Source organism: Parus major, chromosome 12, assembly GCF_001522545.3.
Source record: "Parus major isolate Abel chromosome 12, Parus_major1.1, whole genome shotgun sequence".
NCBI classification, from domain to species: Eukaryota; Metazoa; Chordata; class Aves; order Passeriformes; family Paridae; genus Parus; species Parus major.
In genome coordinates this window covers 15,099,897-15,118,800 of record NC_031781.1, presented here as the reverse complement: position 1 = coordinate 15,118,800, position 18,904 = coordinate 15,099,897, and the positions used below count along the sequence as shown (strand labels likewise).

The window sequence follows — 18,904 nt, the reverse complement described above, 5'->3', positions numbered from 1 at the left end:
ATTTGGGAATTCAGGACAGAACAAACAAAAACTTTGTGTGAGCATTTCTACAAATCAACTCTAAATAAGATGGTGACATTAGGTAGTGAATCAATTTGGTAATGATTGGTAATGGAATGATCAAGCCTAGTTACTGTAAAATGAGATCTGGATGGTTTATTTCATTTTACAGAGTTTGTGAAAATAATTATGGCATTAAATTGCTTCCTGTGGGTTTCCTGCAGGGCATGAAGAACCTGCTCTGCTGAGCTGCTGCACTGAACAGTTCTTCAGGTTAAATCTTTACATGGCTGTGCTCACTTTTGTGTCTGTTTATGGGTTTGATAGTTTTTTTTCTGAAGTTACTGTATTGCCTTGATAGTCCTCTAGGGGATTATAAAAATGTACACATTAATTCCTTTCTCTACCTGCATTTATTGGAGCCCAGTGGAGATAATTGGTGCTCGTGGAACGTGGTGGTTGGGAATGAGGGTGATGATCACTCCCAGAACTGATACCACCCATCACTGACAATCAAAGCTCACATTGTCAGTGATGGTTGGAAGCTAAAATTGATTTAATTAAATGCTTACAGCATCTATTAACCAATCCAATATACCACATTGGATTCTTTATCACAGCAGCTACTGTGATTTTTAGAGTTTGCTTCTGCAGGTTGAAAAGTGATTTATAGTTTTAATTCATCTTAATTTGTGTGCTTAGGAAACATTTGATACAAAACTTTTTGTTGCATTTAAATTTCCTTGTTATCTGCCCTGCAGTGGCATGAGTAATAGGGAGCCCAGAACATGAATACATTGCAATGCATGAAATATTTTCAAGGAGAATGCTTTTAAAGTTCAGAGTGATATATGTCAAATGTTACTGAATGAATAAACACATGGAGAGATTTTAGCCTCAAGCAGCTTGGAAATTAAGCATTTCTTAGTACAGTATTATATTAAAACTAATTAATAATAGTAATAATAATAGAAATAGTAATAGTAACTGCTACTACTACTACTACTGTGTTAAAGTTCAATACCTGTGTTAAATAGAATATTTGTTTCATAATATTTATTCTATTCTAAGGTTCAACTTTTTTTCTTTTGTAGCTGCTGAAATTTATTATGCAGGCACTTTGAAATGATGCTGTGTCAGAGCTTGCCTGCATCAAAAATTGCTGCACTTCTAAACTTATATTTAATAATCTGTGAAATGTTTTTACAGCCTAGAAAGCCTGTGTGTGTTTGAATTAAAGTACCTGTATCCTCTATGCCAATTAAACAGTAAATTTGTCAATTTAACAACAAATTCTCATGTTTTCTTGATACTTAGATAAAATATTATTGTCCAAGGTGTGACCTAATCCCAAACTGAATCCTAATCCACTGAACTCAGAGATTTCCACAGACTGCAGGAGAGGGTAACAATGAGCCTTTTCTAGGCACACTTCATGATCTGTTAACATTGGGATCTCAGACTTTGCAAAGCACCCAGCACAGTTATGACAAATGTGCAGAGTGACAGTGGTTGGTGTTAATAAACATCTCCAAGGCACCTGAGAGGTGTTTGTGCTTCAGGAAGTCACTGTGATCTGGAGCTGCAGAGATGATGAGTGATGGTTTGGTTTGAGTTTGTTTTCTTTTCCCATTTTCCCCCCTGTTTGGTTCTGTAAGGATGTCAGGATTGCTTTTGTTTGGAATGTAGGACATGGTGCAATTGTTTTTGTCTGTGTCTTGCTGTACTTTTGTGTTACTAAGAGACTGTTATCCTCAAATTGCCAAAGATCCAAGTGATGCCTCACAGACAGATGAAATATTTTCACAGCTCCTGCCCTTGCTCTGCACTCACCTGCCCTTTGGAGATAGGGATTTTGTTCAGAGCAAGGAATGGAATTTATTTCTCTTGATGAGCATTGTTTTGTTGTGCATTCAAGACAAAATATGATCTGGTTTATGTCTAAAAACCATGCCAGTGTGTCAGCCATGGAGCTGGGCAGGTTGTGTGGATTGTTGGGCAGGCCATGTAGCATTAATAGCATGGTTCTGATCTCTGCAATGACTTATTTATCCTTCTAATAAGCTGTGTATCCCTTAACTTCCTTAGGCAATTCTTTTTTTTTTTTTTGCAAGGTTGCTTTATAGAAATGATGAATTTACTCTTGTTTTATTGCTTACTAGTTATAAACAACTTCTTGTTAATGAGTCCAATCTGGAAATGCTTTTTGATCTCATATTAACAAGCTCAATAATTGACAAACCACAGAATTGCAATGTGTTTTTGTTTTACAGAGGCAAAGGAAATTGTTCTGAAGGCACAGATTCTGGCTGGAGGGAGAGGGAAAGGTATTTTCAATAGTGGATTGAAAGGAGGAGTTCATCTAACTAAAGAGTAAGAACTTTCAATTGAAAAAACCATTAAAATTTTTTTCCTTGTATAATATTTAGGCTGTTTACAATAGCTATGGACTATTTCTTTTAATATTTTTCAGTAAACTAACATTTTTCCTTTGTTTGTAGCCCTAAGACTGTTGAACAGCTTGCTAAACAGATGATTGGGTACAATCTGTCAACCAAGCAAACTCCAAAGGATGGTGTGACAGTTAAAAAGGTAAGATTTTGGCCTCTTGTAAGTTGAAAACTATCTTCAGCCACAATTTTGCATTAATAAGCTGGGATGTACGACACAGATTTTTTTTTCAATCCTTCTCCAGTTTCTGATTGATTACATCTAATTGATAAAAAAAAGGAGTTATTTCATTAGTTTGTGTATATATTTTGTTCATCAATTTTGGCATACCCACTGATGGAAAAATAAATTGATTTCTGCAATGTATATTGAAAGGAATCCTTTGCCATAGGCTCATCTTTCATCAAATACATACTAAATGGTGATATAATTGCATTAGAGCATTAGCTGTACATGCTTATTGACATTCTGCTTACAGAAAGCAGTAGATACATGGGTCCCTTTAGTAATAATATTATCTGTATTTCAGTCACCCTCAGGTCTGGGCAAGTCTTAATAGAATGACAGAAGAATCACAGAATGGTTTTAGTTATAAGGGATGTTTAAAATTCCTTCAGTCCAACCCCCTGTAATGAACAGGGGAATCTTCAACCAGATCAGGCAGTTCAGAGCCCCATCCAACCTGGTCTTGAATGTTTCCAGGGATGGGGCATCCACCACTGCTCTGGACACCCTGTGCCAGTGCCTCACCATCCCCCCTGTAGGAAACAAATCTTTCTTATGTGTAGTCAAAATCTGTCTTCTTTAGTTTAGAATCACCATGACTTATTGCAACAAGCCCTACTTAAAAGTTTGTTCCCGTCTTTATTGTAAGCCCCTTTAAGTATTGAAAGGTTTGTATGAGGAAAGGTTTGTATGGGTTTTTTTTTCTCAATTGAAGTGTCTGAACAGTAGATTTCTTCTACTTGTTGCAGATTCAGACTAAAATATATTCGTGGTAGTGGTTGAGGTACCAAATGAACCTGGGAGTTCTTTTTCCAATGATGGTGCTTTCTGCAAGGCAGATTCCCTTCAGCATGAAAGATTCGCTCTGTATTGGCCTAAATAAGAAAAGCAAAGATTCAGCAAGATTCTCCTTCAAATGAGTAAAATTCTGTGAGCCAGGAAATCCTGGCAATTGCCTATCTGCTTTATCTGTTTTTATCTCTTGCTTTGTTTGACTGAGCAAGAATCCTCATACAGGTAAAGCAGTCAAGAGCCACATTGCATCTGTGCCAGGAAATAATTTGGCATGAGCTGAAGGAACTGCAGTTCCCATTTAATATCTTGTGAACAGCTTGGAGTATTAGCACAGAAGGGGAAGGAACACCTGTCTGGAAAGATCCTGTCTAATGAGGGCTGGAGGAAGGTGTTCAGGCAGTTCTTCTCTTGGGGAGCAAGGAGAGCAGATTACCATCACTGCTCAGGGTTGCTCTTAACAAGAAATACTAGCTATTAAGATAGGAGACTCAGTATTACCATTAAGGCATTTCTGTTGGAGATCCTGGTAATACTAAGGATATAAGAAAGGATATACCTTGTCCATATTAAGGAATTCTGCTGGGGAAAATTAGCATTGTAAAAGCAGCTTTCTTTTATAAGTTCTTTGTTTTTATTCTTTTTTGCCCTACTTGGCCTGCCTTGAATATATCCATACAGAAATTCTACTTTTTTTGTCAGAGTGCAAGCCTGTTCATCGTTGACAGATTCAGTTCTGAAAAAGAAACTTCTAATTTTGTTTGAAATTGATAGAAATGGAAGAAATGTATGGGTGTTGGGGGTTTTTTGACATGGGTTATTTAAAGGACTAATATTAGGATGATTTTTGTGCCATGTAGCACATTGAATAGAATAGAATATTTAACTTGTAGTTCCTTTCTCCCCCTCCACAAGTTGTTTGTGTGAATGAACAGTGGGCAGGACTAAGCAGATGGGGCAGAGGTGAAGCTTAAGGTGAAGTTTGCACTGCTGAACTTTAGATATTTATTTTGGTGGAACAGGATTGTCTACAGCCTTGAGAGACTGTATTTTTCCTTTGCTATAGAGTTCCAGGGAAACTGGTATTTTAATGTTGATGCATGATAAACCAGTGTGATGTTTTTCCTTGGGAGAAGCTGATCATTTGCTGTCATGGACTTTTCTTCTGATTATAGAGTTGGCTTTTCAAAGTATGTTGGCTTTTAACTAGTATGTTTTATATTTTTTGGTATTGAGTTCTTGATTCTTAGTAATTAATGGTAAGAACATATACCCTGCTTTAAATTAATTCATTTTGTAGCAGTTTGCCCAATGTTACACTTATTAGATAGTGAAGAAAGCATGTTTAAAGTTACACACTAGTTCATAAAAAAAGTATTTCCCATCAGAATTATGTTTTTTTTAAAAGAATTTCTCATTTACAAAGTTAGCTCACATTGGAATCTTTAAAGTAGTTAGAGGAGCTGAGGGCTCAGGTTTGTGGTGTCAGGACTAAAAAATCAAATACTGACATTTTAATCAAGGGCCAAACTACCATAATATTATTAAACATATAAATGTGGCTATGTCTGAGGTATCATTTAATGCATGGGAACTAATGCACTGAAAATTCCAGGCAGACTCTTTGGGCTTGCTAAGATGGGAGCAAATTGCTGCATTTTTTTTTCTATTTCAAGGCACATGCTTTCTCTCTGCATGTATGGAAGAGTTTGTGTTCTACTTGTACTTAAGGAAAACTGAATTTCAGGAAGAAAAGGCATGTTTTTAGGATTTGTGCTTTTTAAACTTTTCGGTGTTCTGGAAAGTTTGAGTGGTTTAAAATACTCCTATGTTTTAAAAAAGTAATAAGCATTTTTCAGAAGGAGAAACAGTTATTATGTCACTTTTTGTGAGGCAATCAATGAGCTAGTGTCAAGTCAGGGAGTGGAAGTCATGCACCTTTGGCATGTAAGGAAAGTATAAAAGGTAGAAATTTTCTACAATTAGAATAATTATGAAACAGAAAATGGTGATTTCAGCTTGCTTTCTCAGCTTGTGCACCTACTACAGAATTTAAAGTGTGTTTGTGCCTCTTCAGATTGATGTTTCTCAAATTAATAGCAATCTCTTCAATTCCCTTATAACTTGGAACCTGTTTTGTGAGTTTACATAAAACCCTCTTATGGCAGTTTGGAATTTGGAGAGCCTGGCTGTCTGTGATGACAGTCTTCTCTTATCATGACAACCTGAGAATTCACTACCTGTGTTTTCTCTCCAAGCAATAACAGAATGAACATTTTGCATATTTGATTCTGTTTAAAAAAAGCTGTTACTGTTACCCTCATGGCATTAGATGTGTGACTTAAACTTTTAGGTAACGATTTGTTACAGAGAGGGAAAGCTTGAAGTTGTCAGGAAGTTTTAATGAAAACTGATTTTTTCCCCAGGACATTTTAAATATAAATATGATATGGTAAACTGATAATGATGTGTCATATTCTTTATCAAAAGCTAAACAGGGAAAATGTGAGAAGAGTCAACAGTCTGTAGATTCAATTTCACTATTCTTAACTGTTCATCAAGGTGTTTGCATTAGTTCTGGCATGTGAGTGATAGGTAGACTTAAATGATATTTAAAGATCTGGAACACCAATTGCCCTGGCTTTGCTCTGCATCAAACCAGGAGGATGAAGGAAAGTTATTTTGTTGGGAGAAATTAGAGATACTTCACAATCTGACAGTTTTTGCTCTAAGGTTGCCTACTGCAAAATAGACTCTCAGTAGTTTTGTGAATTAAGACAGAAGTATCTGATGATTATAACATTGTTAATTAGCAATGGTGAGGACAATCACTCCGGTTGGAAGTCACAGTTGAAGATACCTGATTTAATAATGTTAGTTCCACCTGCTGTGCCTGCAAGTGTATTCCTCAAAACTTGTTGAGTGTATTCCCATCCTAAATCTGGCCCTGACCCTGATCTCTGTGGAAACAACAGCTCTGATAAGATCCAGTAGGACCAGTTGGTTTTATCTGACTTGTGTCTAAAGCAACTGATGCACATTTTTCAGATACATTGATGCAGGATATGTAAGAAGGTGAAAACATGGATGCAGGTAAAAATAGCAGCAAATCAAGGATGCTTTCCCTACCCTTGCTTGTTAATTTGATAAATCTTGGCAGGTAGCCAAGCTATGTCTCTGAAGTTGTCTTTTAGCATCCCTCTGTAGTAGATTAAAATAGGCAGATGCTTTTAAGTAGTACAGTAGTTTTCTGCATTTTGCTTCTCTCCTTCACCCCAGCTTTCTTTACTTTCCTTTTGAACAGCTTATTTGAACTATTCCTTTATATCCCCCAATGTTGTGTGAATAAAGTGAGGTAAAAGTAGAAGGAAACAAAATTACTATAAAGCAAATTTCTTCCAAGTCAAAAAAAGACCATAGAGAAATTTCATCTTTCCTTCAACTCTGAGCACTGATGTCTTTATTTGATTCCTTGTTTCTTACAGTTATTTTTTTTTCCTCTTCTCTAATACCTACTGCCTGGCAGAAAGTCCCTACATTCTTTCTTATGTACTCTGGAATAGACTGTCAAAAATGCAACTTGGGTGAAAGTATAGTGCATCTTTCTTGTTTATAGTCCTTGAACTATGAAAACCCCAGGAGCACTCTTTTGATGGAGCACCTTGTGCCAGGTAGGCAGAGTTTTAAGGCTGCAGGTATAAAAATGCCTCTTGGATCTGCTGACTGAGAGGATGAATTTCTCATTGTGGTATATTCAGTGATGATCACTGTCTGCAGTCATGGTTCAAAACTGTCACTTCATAAACAGACCATGTTAGAAGGATGTTGCCACTTAATCCTTCTTAATTATATTAATACTTGGGAAGTGATTTTCCTGATTTCTACCTCTTTTACTGAAAGATGTAGCTGTTTTAAGGAGGAATGTAATGCTAATTAAATTGCAGAGGTGGCTGCTTCACTTTCAGACTGAAAAGCAAGACTGTAGTGCAGAGCAGAACTACAGTCTTTGCAGCTTTGATTGTGGCATCTTTTATGATCACAGGCAACAATTACTGATGTTCATATGCAGATTTTTTCCTAAAATTAAGAATATTTTGGGAAATTTAGTATTCTTATAGCAAAACAGTTTTGTGAGTCCTTTGCAAGTGTAAAACTCCTCGGTCTCTGAAATCACTTCTATAGTTACTGTTAAACTATTGCAAAAATGGACATTTCAGGTGAGGAGGCAGGTACAGTTATTGTAATGCTAAAATGGAAAGGACCTGGTCTTGTTTTTGGGAGGGGGGAAAAAACTGTAGCAAAGAGTTTATATGGGCCAGTTTCCAATGTGGTGCTTGTACATTCCAAAGATGGGATTTGAATCATCTCTCTGTTTTGTGTTGTGGTGTCTGTCAGATACTGGTACAAAAAATGCCTCTGTAGCTTATAGTAATAACGAGAAAGTAGTAGCTTTTGAGAAAATAAATATCTGTGTTTCTAGATTGTGCCAGTATCTGAAGGACACATACCTGCTCGACTCTCTAAATTGAATATAAAAACCTGGATGGCAGAATTACCTGTAAACCCATTTTCTTAAGAAATACTTGGGCAGGGCAGGAATTCAGTGCAGATTAAAAGGATTGAGTGGCCTTTGGTGAGAATATGGGAAAGAACTTAAGCCTGAGGGTTTGCTGGTGAGGAACAGCACTGCATCCAAAAGCCAATGTGGCAGTCCTTTTATCAGTGTGATCTGCACACTGAGTTCTTTGTGACCCAAGTCTTTCTGGGGAAAAGAATTATTGTCTTGATAATCAAGAATTATCCCAAATGATTGGGATAAAATGGTAATACAGAGGTCTGCAGTATGGACACAGCAGCAGCTCTTGGAAAAACCCCAACCCCGAGGTGTTCCTGGTTTGCATTGCTCACTGCATGCCCCAGTGAGAAGAGCAGCATTAGAAGAGGCTCTTACTTAAGGAGAAAAGGTCCTTGGAAAAACCTTGGAAAAAAGGTCACAGGGCTGTGGAACTGCAGTAAGAGCAGTGAAACCAACATTTATTTTCAGGATAGCAAGCATCAAACTGTGGCATTTTAAGGCAAAGCAGAAGGACCAGTCAGAACCATTGATGTTGTCTTCTCTTCCCTCTATCCATTTTTAGGTGATGGTTGCAGAAGCACTGGATATTTTAAGGGAAACATACTTTGCAATTCTGATGGACAGAGCCTGCAATGGACCTGTCATGGTTGGCAGTCCTCAGGGTGGTGTGGACATCGAAGAAGTTGCAGTAACTAGCCCAGAACTTATCTTTAAGGTACTGAAATAATGTTTTGCAATAACAGTTTTCCTTTTTTCCCCTTTCTTGTTCCATTTTTCCTTCCATATAGACAGGAGACAGGAAGAACCGTAAAAATAGAGTTTCATCAAATACAGGATCATACCTGTCATCTAGTAAATGAAGCATATTTAACATCTGATTTTACTAGAATTTTTCAGTTAGAAAAAGGTCTTAAATCTGGCTGTTATGTGATATGTTAAACTTCAGATCTAGAACATTTTATGAGTGAGTTTCACTTTCATGAAGGTACACAGCTTTTTCACAAGTGGGTTGGTGCCAATATTCTTATTGTTTCTGTGGATGTTTTTCTCTAATTGACAGAGTTGTTAATTATTTTTTTGTACCTGCAAGACTTTTGCATCTGAAATACAACTGTTGTAATTACTTTCTTAATGATGACTACACTGAAGTATTTTTTAAGTTAGTGTGGCAAGATAATGACTAGATAAGCTATTCAGCTGAGAAAATAATTGATACAATCAAGTATAATTATTCAGAAAATTGTAAAAATATTTAATGTGCATTTAAAAATTATATAAACTTCACAGTTTTACTGGGCAGTGACACTCATTGCCTTGAAAATATTCCAGAATATGTCATAAAAATTAACAGACTAAATATTCATCAATGCCATCTGTACAGTAATTAAAAGTGAAAGCTGGTGTCACATTGACTTGTCAGTGTGCCACCCTGAAGAATTATATATTTTTTGGAAGGACTGTTTCATAGTCAGTGTGGTAATTATAACATCCCCTATAGGCAGCTGCTATAGCCTCAGTCTGGGGGAGCCTTGGCAAACAGCCAGGCTTTAATTACTAATTTGCACATGTATACTAAGTGTTTTCCTTTTGAAGTTATAAACCTCCATTCAGATTGACTATTTAGTTATATTTACACATTTACTGTTGCAGGAGGAAATAGATATTTTTGAAGGTGTGAAGGATCATCAGGCATTGCAAATGGCAAAAAATTTGGGCTTCCAAGGATCTTTGCAGCAGCAGGTAACTTGACTCCACTGCCTGGGCTTGGGCTGAAGGCTTTTCAGCCCAGCCCTATGTTAAATGTTTTCCAATAGGCAGGAAAGGCCAAGTGTCCATTAAATCAGCATCATTTTCACATCCTAAATACTAAACTGCACCAATGTAATTGTCATTAGGCTTTAGCATTCTGAGTAAGTTCCTTATAGTTTTAAAGTGAGAGTCCCTAGTCCTTGGAGCACTCAATGGCAACATGTTGTTCCACCATTCCTTTGTTTTCCTTGGAATTCCACTCTGTGAATGGCATGGGTAGAGCTGTTTCTGAAAATTTGCTCATAATATAGGGAGAAATAAAAGTGTATCTGGCTTTGTGATTGAAACCTTTTAAATTTTTTTATTCAACTCAAAAACAAAAGGCTACCGGCATATTTTATTTTCAGTATTTCTTTTCTATATGTATTATATATTTGGAGTATATATATTTGCCTTTATGCATCACTTTGGAGAGAAGAGAGCTCATTTAAGCTGGCCTGTGTTTTTCTGTAGTATCAAACTGTCATTTTTGTAGAACTCCTTTATTTTTAATTCAGCAGTTTTAATTATTTTCTATCCTAACATGCAATTAACAAATGCATAATGATTAAGTTGATTAACACACATTTGAAGATTTAGCTGTATATCTAATGAGGAGGAATGATTATGTAGAACTTTTCAGCTCTTGAAGAGTTCTGGTACTTAATAATTAACAGCAAATGTGTATGGACTTTGAAACAACACATTTAAATAATGCTGCAGGAATGCATTTCTTTCCTCATGCTGTCAGCTAAAAGGAATTTACTGAAGCATAGGGACATCGTTTTTATCCAGACAAATCCTAGTATTTACTTATATATTCTCTAGTTCTAGGCTGGGATTTTCTGCTTGAAGAGGCTCAGTTCTTACAGACCCTGAGAAAGAGAAGTGTTGACATTAAGCTGCCTGATTCAGAGAGGTGCTGAAAGATGGAGCAGCCCTTAATGAAAGTGATTCTGGTGCTCTGGTGCAATTGCAGCAGAGGACTGTGGCAACAGCAGCTTTTCAGGTGGCCCAGTGGGGTTCATGGTGGGGCTGCCTCCCCAGAATCACTGCTGAGAGCCTCACCCTGTGCTCTTGGGGTGGTTTGTCAGCCTCAGGGTTTGTGCCAAGGAAGCTGCTGCACATTTACAACTGATATTTTTTTTAAGTCAGACCCACTGAGAATGCTTCAACTGATAACTCTTGAGCAGGGAATACTTCCTAAGCAATTTGTGCTGCTTCCCAACTGTGTCTCTTTGAACAACCTTATCACAGAGCAGTTTAGGTTGGAAGGGACCTTAAAGCCCATCCATCCAGTTTCAACCACCCTGCCCTGGGCAGGGGCACCTTCCACTAGATCAGGTCAAGCCCCATCCAGCCTAGCCTTGAACACTTCCAGGAATGGGGACTCCACAGCCTCTCTGGGCAAACTGGGATTGGGGATGAGTGTTTCCAGTTGTAATGTTTTCTTTTCCATAAGTGACCTTGTAGGGGAAAGCTGACTTATGCTTTCTTTACTCTAATTCATTTTACTTATCAGGAGAGGTCCCAAGTATTTTTGGGTTGTGTACTTCAGTTAGCTGATCAGTAATGAGAGGGAAAATATTGAGTGGTTCTTTATTAGTGCACTTCATCTGCGAACTTATTTCAGCTAATAGGTTCACAATGTGTAATGAACCAACGGGATTTTTTGATACACATTCATGTTGCTGTTATTAAGTAGTTCCATTAGTGGAAAAAATTTAAAAGAACAAAGCCTTGGAAATTAGTAGTCAGTGGTGGTGCTTTCAGCCATGGAATCAGGCATGGAGAGAGGTGGTGAGGAGTAATAGGGAGCAAGCAGGAGTATCTTGTAATGAGTAAACAAGCATGCTTCAGACATAAGTTCTTCAAGAAAATATTTCAAACTGATACAGGAAGGAGAAACATATTTTTTCTGAAGTCACCAGAGTGCACAAACTACTTTGTGGTTTCTGACTTTAGACTGATTAACATGAATGCAGCTCAGATCTCAGTGTACCAGAGAATACTTCATTATGCTGGTGCCTAACAGACACTTTCCAAATTAAACTTGTCATAGTAATTGCACTGTCTATTTTGTAGAAAATCTCCAGTTCATGTAGTCTTTAAATGCACATTTACTAAATGTTACACAGTATCATAATGCTACACTATAACAGTGTAAGAGACTATATGAATATGGTTAAAAAACAGAAATAAAAGCAGTAATTATCTAGAATTAATGTGCAATGTAATACATTAAAAATAATGGATAATGGTTTACCTTTTTTTGCCTTGAAACTATGAACTTTTATTTTTCTGTGTGGTGATTGTAAATCATTTGATCACATTTAGGCAGCAGATCAAATTAAGAAGCTGTATAATCTTTTCTTGAAAATTGATGCCACTCAGGTTGAAGTCAATCCCTTTGGTGAAACTCCAGAAGGGCAAGGTAAGAAATTGAAGGAAACAAATGAATGCATTATAATTCTTTATTTATGCAAACTATAAATTAAATTGCATAGGAGGATGTAGCAGTAGCTTTGCATTAATTTCATTTTGTAGTGTAATTTAAACAACATTCATAAATATTCCCTTGGCAGATTTGATATTTCAATACCTTTTGTTGTTCCATCCAAGTACTGGAAGCATTGGCTTCTACATGTTCTGCTTGGTGAGGGACAGCAACATTTTCTGCTCTTCTGCTCATGTACAAAGTTGGGGTTTTCTTGATTTCGTTTTGTGGGTTTTTGGGGGTTTTTGTGTGTGTGTGTGTTAATGCTGTTAGAATTACTGAGATTGTATGGAAAGAAACTTGTTCTTTTGTTTGCATTCATATGGGTAATTTAAATTTTAAAGTGCATGACTCTGCAGTCTACTAGAGCACAGGACAAATCTCAGCTGAAGGAGACACTTGGCTACATCCTTTGGGAAGGAAAAGGGTCATTGAGCTCTGTGCACCATAACTACAGGGCTGAGGAGGTGTAGGGTGAAAGTAAGGAACTGAATTAGCTTTCACCTCATTATAATGGCTGGTGTTCCAGCTGAAACCCTTTTTTCCTTTTGTCATTTTTGTCCAAGTAACTTGGACAAAGGTGAAGAGGGGAGGAACTGAAGGTGCCTGTGGGATATTGAAATACTGGCAGGGCTGATCCAGGGGATCACAGTTACCTCCTCATTGCTCCATTTCATTGAGGTGCTGAGGGCTCATTTGGTGGGTACCAAGAGGTGAAATTGGTGTTCAGCCAGAGGCAAGTGAGGGAAAGGAGGGTAAGTAATGAGAGGAAATAAAATGTGGTCCTTAAAGATTGGAAAGAACCGTGGTGGCACTCACTTTGCATCCTTGCTGGCATTCTGCAAGGTGGCACTGTGGAAATAAAGATTTGGATAAGTTACCAAGTTAGCTCTTCTGGAATGGCTGTGCTTCCCCTTAATCTGAGGGATGGTAGGAGTTTTTGTGCTGTTTTATCCAAAGTTTTTCCTCATGTGTTTTGCATCCAGGAAGCTGAGGAGCAGAAACAGAGTGGGTTTCAAGCTGTGAAAGCCATCTTGCTCACAGAAATGCACAGGAGTCTTCCTGTGCTTATTCCTTTTTTGCTAGCAGTTTCTCCATCTGAAATGTCTCAAAGAAGAATAAAGATAAAACAAATGGAAAAACATTTGAGTAGCTTAATGTAGCTTTCCCTAATGATAAAATACAAATCTCTGTATGAAGCCCATTATTCTTGTCAAAGTAATGGATAAGATGGATTTATTTCTTGCTGTGTTTTTTGTTTATCACTTGTGTGGATTTCCATCAGGTTCTTTGTATTTCCTTGTTTAATATCTTAGCAAATTCTTTGTTAACACTAGTGGGTCAAAAGCCTGAAACTTCCCCTTGGTTTTTTTTTGTTTGTTTGTTTTTGTTTTGTTTGCTCTCAGTGTAAACTGTTGAATTGGCAGATGACAAAATCCTACACCACTAACAAAAACAACAGAAGTACTTCATGAATATAAGTGTTGGAGCATTCTTTGATATTTATGTGGAAAAAAAATCCATTTGTATAATCTATCATGCATGTAACAATGTGCTTTTGATAGTGAAAATAGTTTGAAAATATCAGTACATGGTCTTGCTTCTACTCTGTATAGCATGGCCTTTGTTAAAAATGAATGTTCTTTAGAAATGAGTTTCTATTAATGTGACATGGGGGATGTTGGTGTGTAAGGTAAACCAAGCTCTGAAGCTGCAGTTTTACTATTGCTTTGAGTGGGTTTAGCAATTTAAGCACCTGAAAGCTTGAAGAAGAAAAATTGTCTTATATCATTGCTAAAAAAATAATTAAAGCAGCTCTAGAATTAGAAGCATGTTAGGAACTGCAGATATTTCTGCTTTTGGCACATTCCCACATGATGGTTGACCAGGTAAGATCTGGACTCTTTCAAGAGATTTATTATACACACTCATGATCACTTTCCTGAAACTGCAGTCACTGAAGTGAAATTTGATAGTTTTAATTTAATCTGTTATCAGTTGCAAGTCAAATATTAAAAAATACATTAAAAAAAATCAGAAAACCAAAACAAGAAAACCCAGTGCAAATCAAGATATACAGTTGGGACTCTTCTACTTGTGTAAACGTTTTGTTTGCTGTTTCCTTAGCTGTTTTTTCCTAATATAGGAAATTGTATACTAGACACCAAACAAGACTGTGTGTTTTGTTATTTTAATTGATGTTTATCTACAGCAAAGACTAAAATTGTCCTCTTAATTGTCATTGACCTCCAGATGTGTGCAATGCTCATGAACACGTGCACATGTACCATGGATGTGTCCCAATGGAAATGTGAATAAAAAAACACCAGCAGAGAGAAAAACTATTGGATTTTTATGGACACAGCATTTAAAGGCACTTAAATTTGGTTGGTTTGCCTTGAGAAATCAATTATGCTTAAGTCAGTAATTATAATCTGAACATAGTACAAGGGAAATTACTTGCATAGTAATATGATAAGTATATAGTCTTACATTTACTTAGAACATTTTAATCTAATGAGGCATTTGCCTATGCAAACCCATAGAAATAATGAGTCAGAAAATAGGCAAGTAACACTCTACAGGCCTTTCTGTTACTGGTGTGTTTATGTGAATATTGTGGCAGCTAGCCAGTCCTTTGTATCTTTTATTTAATGTAGTCAGATTCAGAACCTCTTAATTTGTTTTTGCAACCATAGTGGATGTTGATATTGATGAGAAGGTTTGTATTTACTTCCTTAATTTTCTTTATTTAAAAGTAATCTTTTGGTCATTTTTAACATATTTTGCTTCAGGTTTTTTCAGCTCTTTAATGAAGTAATGTTTGTATAGTCAATAACATCAAAAATTCAAAATATGGCTAAGGAAAGCATTTTGTGTTGCTCAACTCTGAATGACTGCATGTTACCACACTTGGCTTTGGATTGGTTACCTGTTATATCTGTTATTCTTTCAAAATATGGAAGTTAAAGTCTCCTCTGTCATTTCCTACTTGTCCAAATCACAGAAACTGCCCTCATGGCACACAGGAACTTTGTAGCACACACAGAAGATCTTCCTGTGTGGTGTGGAGATCTTGCTGTGCCTTTTCTCAATAGAGGATTTATGGAAAACCTGTTCTTTCCTGCTGGACCCAGTGCTAGAACTTCAGCTGCTCCTGTGTTGGAGGCAGCATCATTCCCAAAATCAGCCTCCCCCTCGCTGCTGGAGTAGCTGTAATATTTCAGAAGCTCTGGCTGACTGTAAACTCTAAATGCTTGGGTGTTGTTTCATTCTCTCCTCCAGTTGTTTGCTTCGATGCCAAGATAAACTTTGATGACAACGCAGAATTTAGGCAAAAAGAAATATTTGCCATGGATGACAAGTCTGAAAATGAGCCCATAGAGAATGAAGCTGCCAAATATGACTTAAAATATATAGGGCTGGATGGAAACATTGCTTGCTTTGGTAAGAACAAATACATCCAAAAGACATTTGGAAACGAATTTACACTTGTTAGTGTATAGACTTTGTTTACATCTGACATTCACCCTTGACAGAATTTCAGTCTGTTTTACTGAGTATTTCTGCAGTTTTGTGTGTCCTTCCATAAGTTCTTGCAGGAATGAAACTAGAATTGTGTGGAAAATGTGCTGATGGCCACAGCACACAAGCAGGGCAGGAGTGGTTTCAGAGAGAAGGGAGGCTAAACAGCTTCAGATTCTGAGGTTTTAACATGATGAAATTGGTCTTTCCAGTAATTAAAACAAAACAGGAAAAGTCATTAAAACCTAATTATTCACTTTAAAAAATAAGACTGTTTCTTAAAAGACACTTGAAAAGTATGTGTAAATGTTTACATTCCCAGCTACAATTGAATATTAAACTCCATTTCCCTTTAAGGAAAGAATCTGCTTGGAAATGGCAGGTTTTTTATTTTCCTGAAGTTTCTGTAGAACAGAAATTACTCTGCTGTTTAGACGAGATAAGTAGAAAAATCAGTTGTGCTCTAAATAATTTTCATATTTTACAGATTCTTTTAGCCAATACAACATTTTATTATTAATCTAATTAAATTAGGTATTTTTTTTTACTTGGTAAGAAAATGCTCAGCATTTATATTGGCTCAGATGTGTATTCCAAACAAAAATATAGAAGATTCTGATAATGTGTTGCAGTTGATTCAGTAAGTGACAGTGAGACTTCAATCTCAATTTAAAAAAACAACTAAAAGATCCCAAAACCCAAATAATAATTGCCAGCATTATGCTATTTTTTAGTGGTCTGTATTCTGAGTGACACAGGAGCCTTTGTCCAACAGGAGCAACATAAAAAGGGGACACATAATTCTCATCACTTTTCCCAGTTTAGATTTTCCTACCCATAGAAATGCTTCTGGACTAGTGCAAATCCAAAATAAAAAGCAGTTTCAGGAGCATCTGAGGTCTGTCCCCAAAACTGAGTTATCTGTGATGCAGTAATACAAAGCATCCACTGACATCAGAGTGGTGGGAGAGGAGCTTGAAGACTCAATTTCTCCCTCAGATCACTATTCCCAGAAGTTTTTATGTCACTTTATTTTAAATAAAATCAGAAGGTTCTGTATTGCCACGTTTACTATTCCAGTGCTCATACATGTTTGAAGGAAGGTGCACATCTAAGCCCTAAAAAATTCTAAATGCTGGTGTGTTTGCACCAGATGTTGAATTATTTGTTGCATTGGATATCCTTGAATAGCTACTAGAATTTAGAAATAGCTGTGCAACATTTTAAGCCATATTCTGGGGTTGTGCTGATACATTTTAAGTCTTTTCACCCATTTTTTCTGTATGAATGACAAGCACTTGATGTTTGCAATTACAGTCAATGGAGCTGGACTTGCAATGGCAACATGTGATATAATATCCCTGAATGGTGGAAAGCCAGCCAACTTCTTGGATCTGGGTGGAGGTGTGAAAGAAGCTCAAGTCTATCAAGCATTCAAGCTGCTGACTGCTGATCCAAAGGTAAAAATGTTGGGTTTGGACTGGGAGCTTCCCTGTGCAGCAGTAGGGCTGAACAGGACCATGAAAAGTGCACAGAAAAACCCAGATGATGGTGAGAACACTGAGGGTGAATTCCTAAAGGGCTGATCTGGGAGGCAAATTAATTCAATATGAACCACTGGACAGACTTTTCAGTTCCTGATCCATACTCAGATTTGCTGGTGAGTTCAGAGTGGGAACTTTCTCAAGGCAGTTCAGCACAGAAATGCAGGTGCGCTAATGCTGGGCATTGCAGTGCTGAACTCAGAACATCTCACTCCTAAAATGGAATTTGTGAGACTTAGATGCTTAAAATATCATTCCTAATAGTGTAGTGCCACAGTAGACTGAGGAGAAAAATGGGAAAATTAAGCAAATAGCTAATTCTAAGGGTTGATTTGTACTCTTTTAAACTCAAGGTTTCTAAAATGCATCTCTGCACTGCAGGATAATCTGTATTTAATTAACATTCACAGGCTGGAATCATAGCCTGGAACATTCTGACACTTCCTTTTGCAGATGGAGCTGCAGTTGCTCTTTTCTTTTTTGAACAAGAGGAGAAGACATTAGTCTGTGTGTACTGAGTGGAAGTTATTTCTAGAGATGTGTGTTGAGGTCATTGGTCCCCTCTGCAGACAGAACTGGAGTATCTGCTGAGAGAATATTGATCAGGCGTGGGCTTTGGAGCTGTGCCAGCTGCCCATCCTGCCAACATGGAGTTATGCTTTTGTGTGTAGCCAGAACTTCATTGCTGCTGATATTTTTACTAATGGAAATCTGTCGGAGGGCTTTGATCATCTTCCCCATCTCCTGCACCTGAGCATCACAGCTGAAGTCCCTATTTCAACATATTGCTTCTTTTTGTGGCTTCATCTCCTTTATCTCACGTTTTCTGTGATTCCAGTCATTTTCCTCATGTTCATTGTGATGTGATTCTAGCTTCTAAATGCCACCTTCCTGTGACAATTACATTGCTGTAATTGTATGCTCTGTGCAGCAATAAGTGACAAAATGTTGTGGCTTTTCAAATAGAGGTGGATATTGTTTGCAGCAAAGTTTCAAGGCAAAATTAGGAAGAAAATTTACAATACAAAATAAGCACAGGTCAACTTAAGCTCTTTGCAGTTGTAACTCTTCCTGCATATTTTTTAAGCAGCTGGTACCTTGATGTCTCAAGTGTTTGTTGTTTGAGCTGTTTGAGTTGCTCTGCAGTGCGTGCTTCGTGTGATGATCTGGGTTTGCCTGAGATGTAATTTAGTTCTGAAACTTGTGTTAGTGGTAGAGAAGCAGGTGCAGTAAAGTCTCAGATACACAACTTAGCTGGTGATTATTGCTGTGCAAAATAGTTTCTACTGTCTGCTGCAGCACAAACAGCAGGTATTAATTTTGGTGATGAAGCTTACCGAGTTTAAACAATTTTAAAACAAAAAGGCATTCTAGTAGCTCTCAGCTATAGAACATCTGTGTGCCCAACATTTGACTTGTAGTTATATCCTTCTATTATACTTTCTGCTTATCTGTTACTGCTTAACTATTTCTAACTGCATACACCAGGGCTAGTGAAGCTCTGAT

The 18,904-nt window shown here is 37.2% G+C and overlaps 1 protein-coding gene across 2 annotated transcripts in view; it reads left to right on the top strand.

Moving 5' to 3' along the window:
• SUCLG2 (succinate-CoA ligase GDP-forming subunit beta) overlaps positions 1-18,904 on the top strand; it is a 109,789-nt gene that overhangs the window by 47,693 nt on the left and 43,192 nt on the right. The window contains exons 3-9 of one of the 2 annotated variants that reach the window (XM_015641104.3): positions 2,274-2,373; positions 2,502-2,592; positions 8,607-8,759; positions 9,695-9,784; positions 12,170-12,266; positions 15,615-15,776; positions 17,172-17,314. In XM_015641104.3, coding sequence (XP_015496590.1) covers positions 2,274-2,373; positions 2,502-2,592; positions 8,607-8,759; positions 9,695-9,784; positions 12,170-12,266; positions 15,615-15,776; positions 17,172-17,314 — 836 coding nt within the window. The remainder of the gene's footprint in view (positions 1-2,273; positions 2,374-2,501; positions 2,593-8,606; positions 8,760-9,694; positions 9,785-12,169; positions 12,267-15,614; positions 15,777-17,171; positions 17,315-18,904) is intronic. The other variant, XM_015641105.3, reaches the window with a different exon arrangement.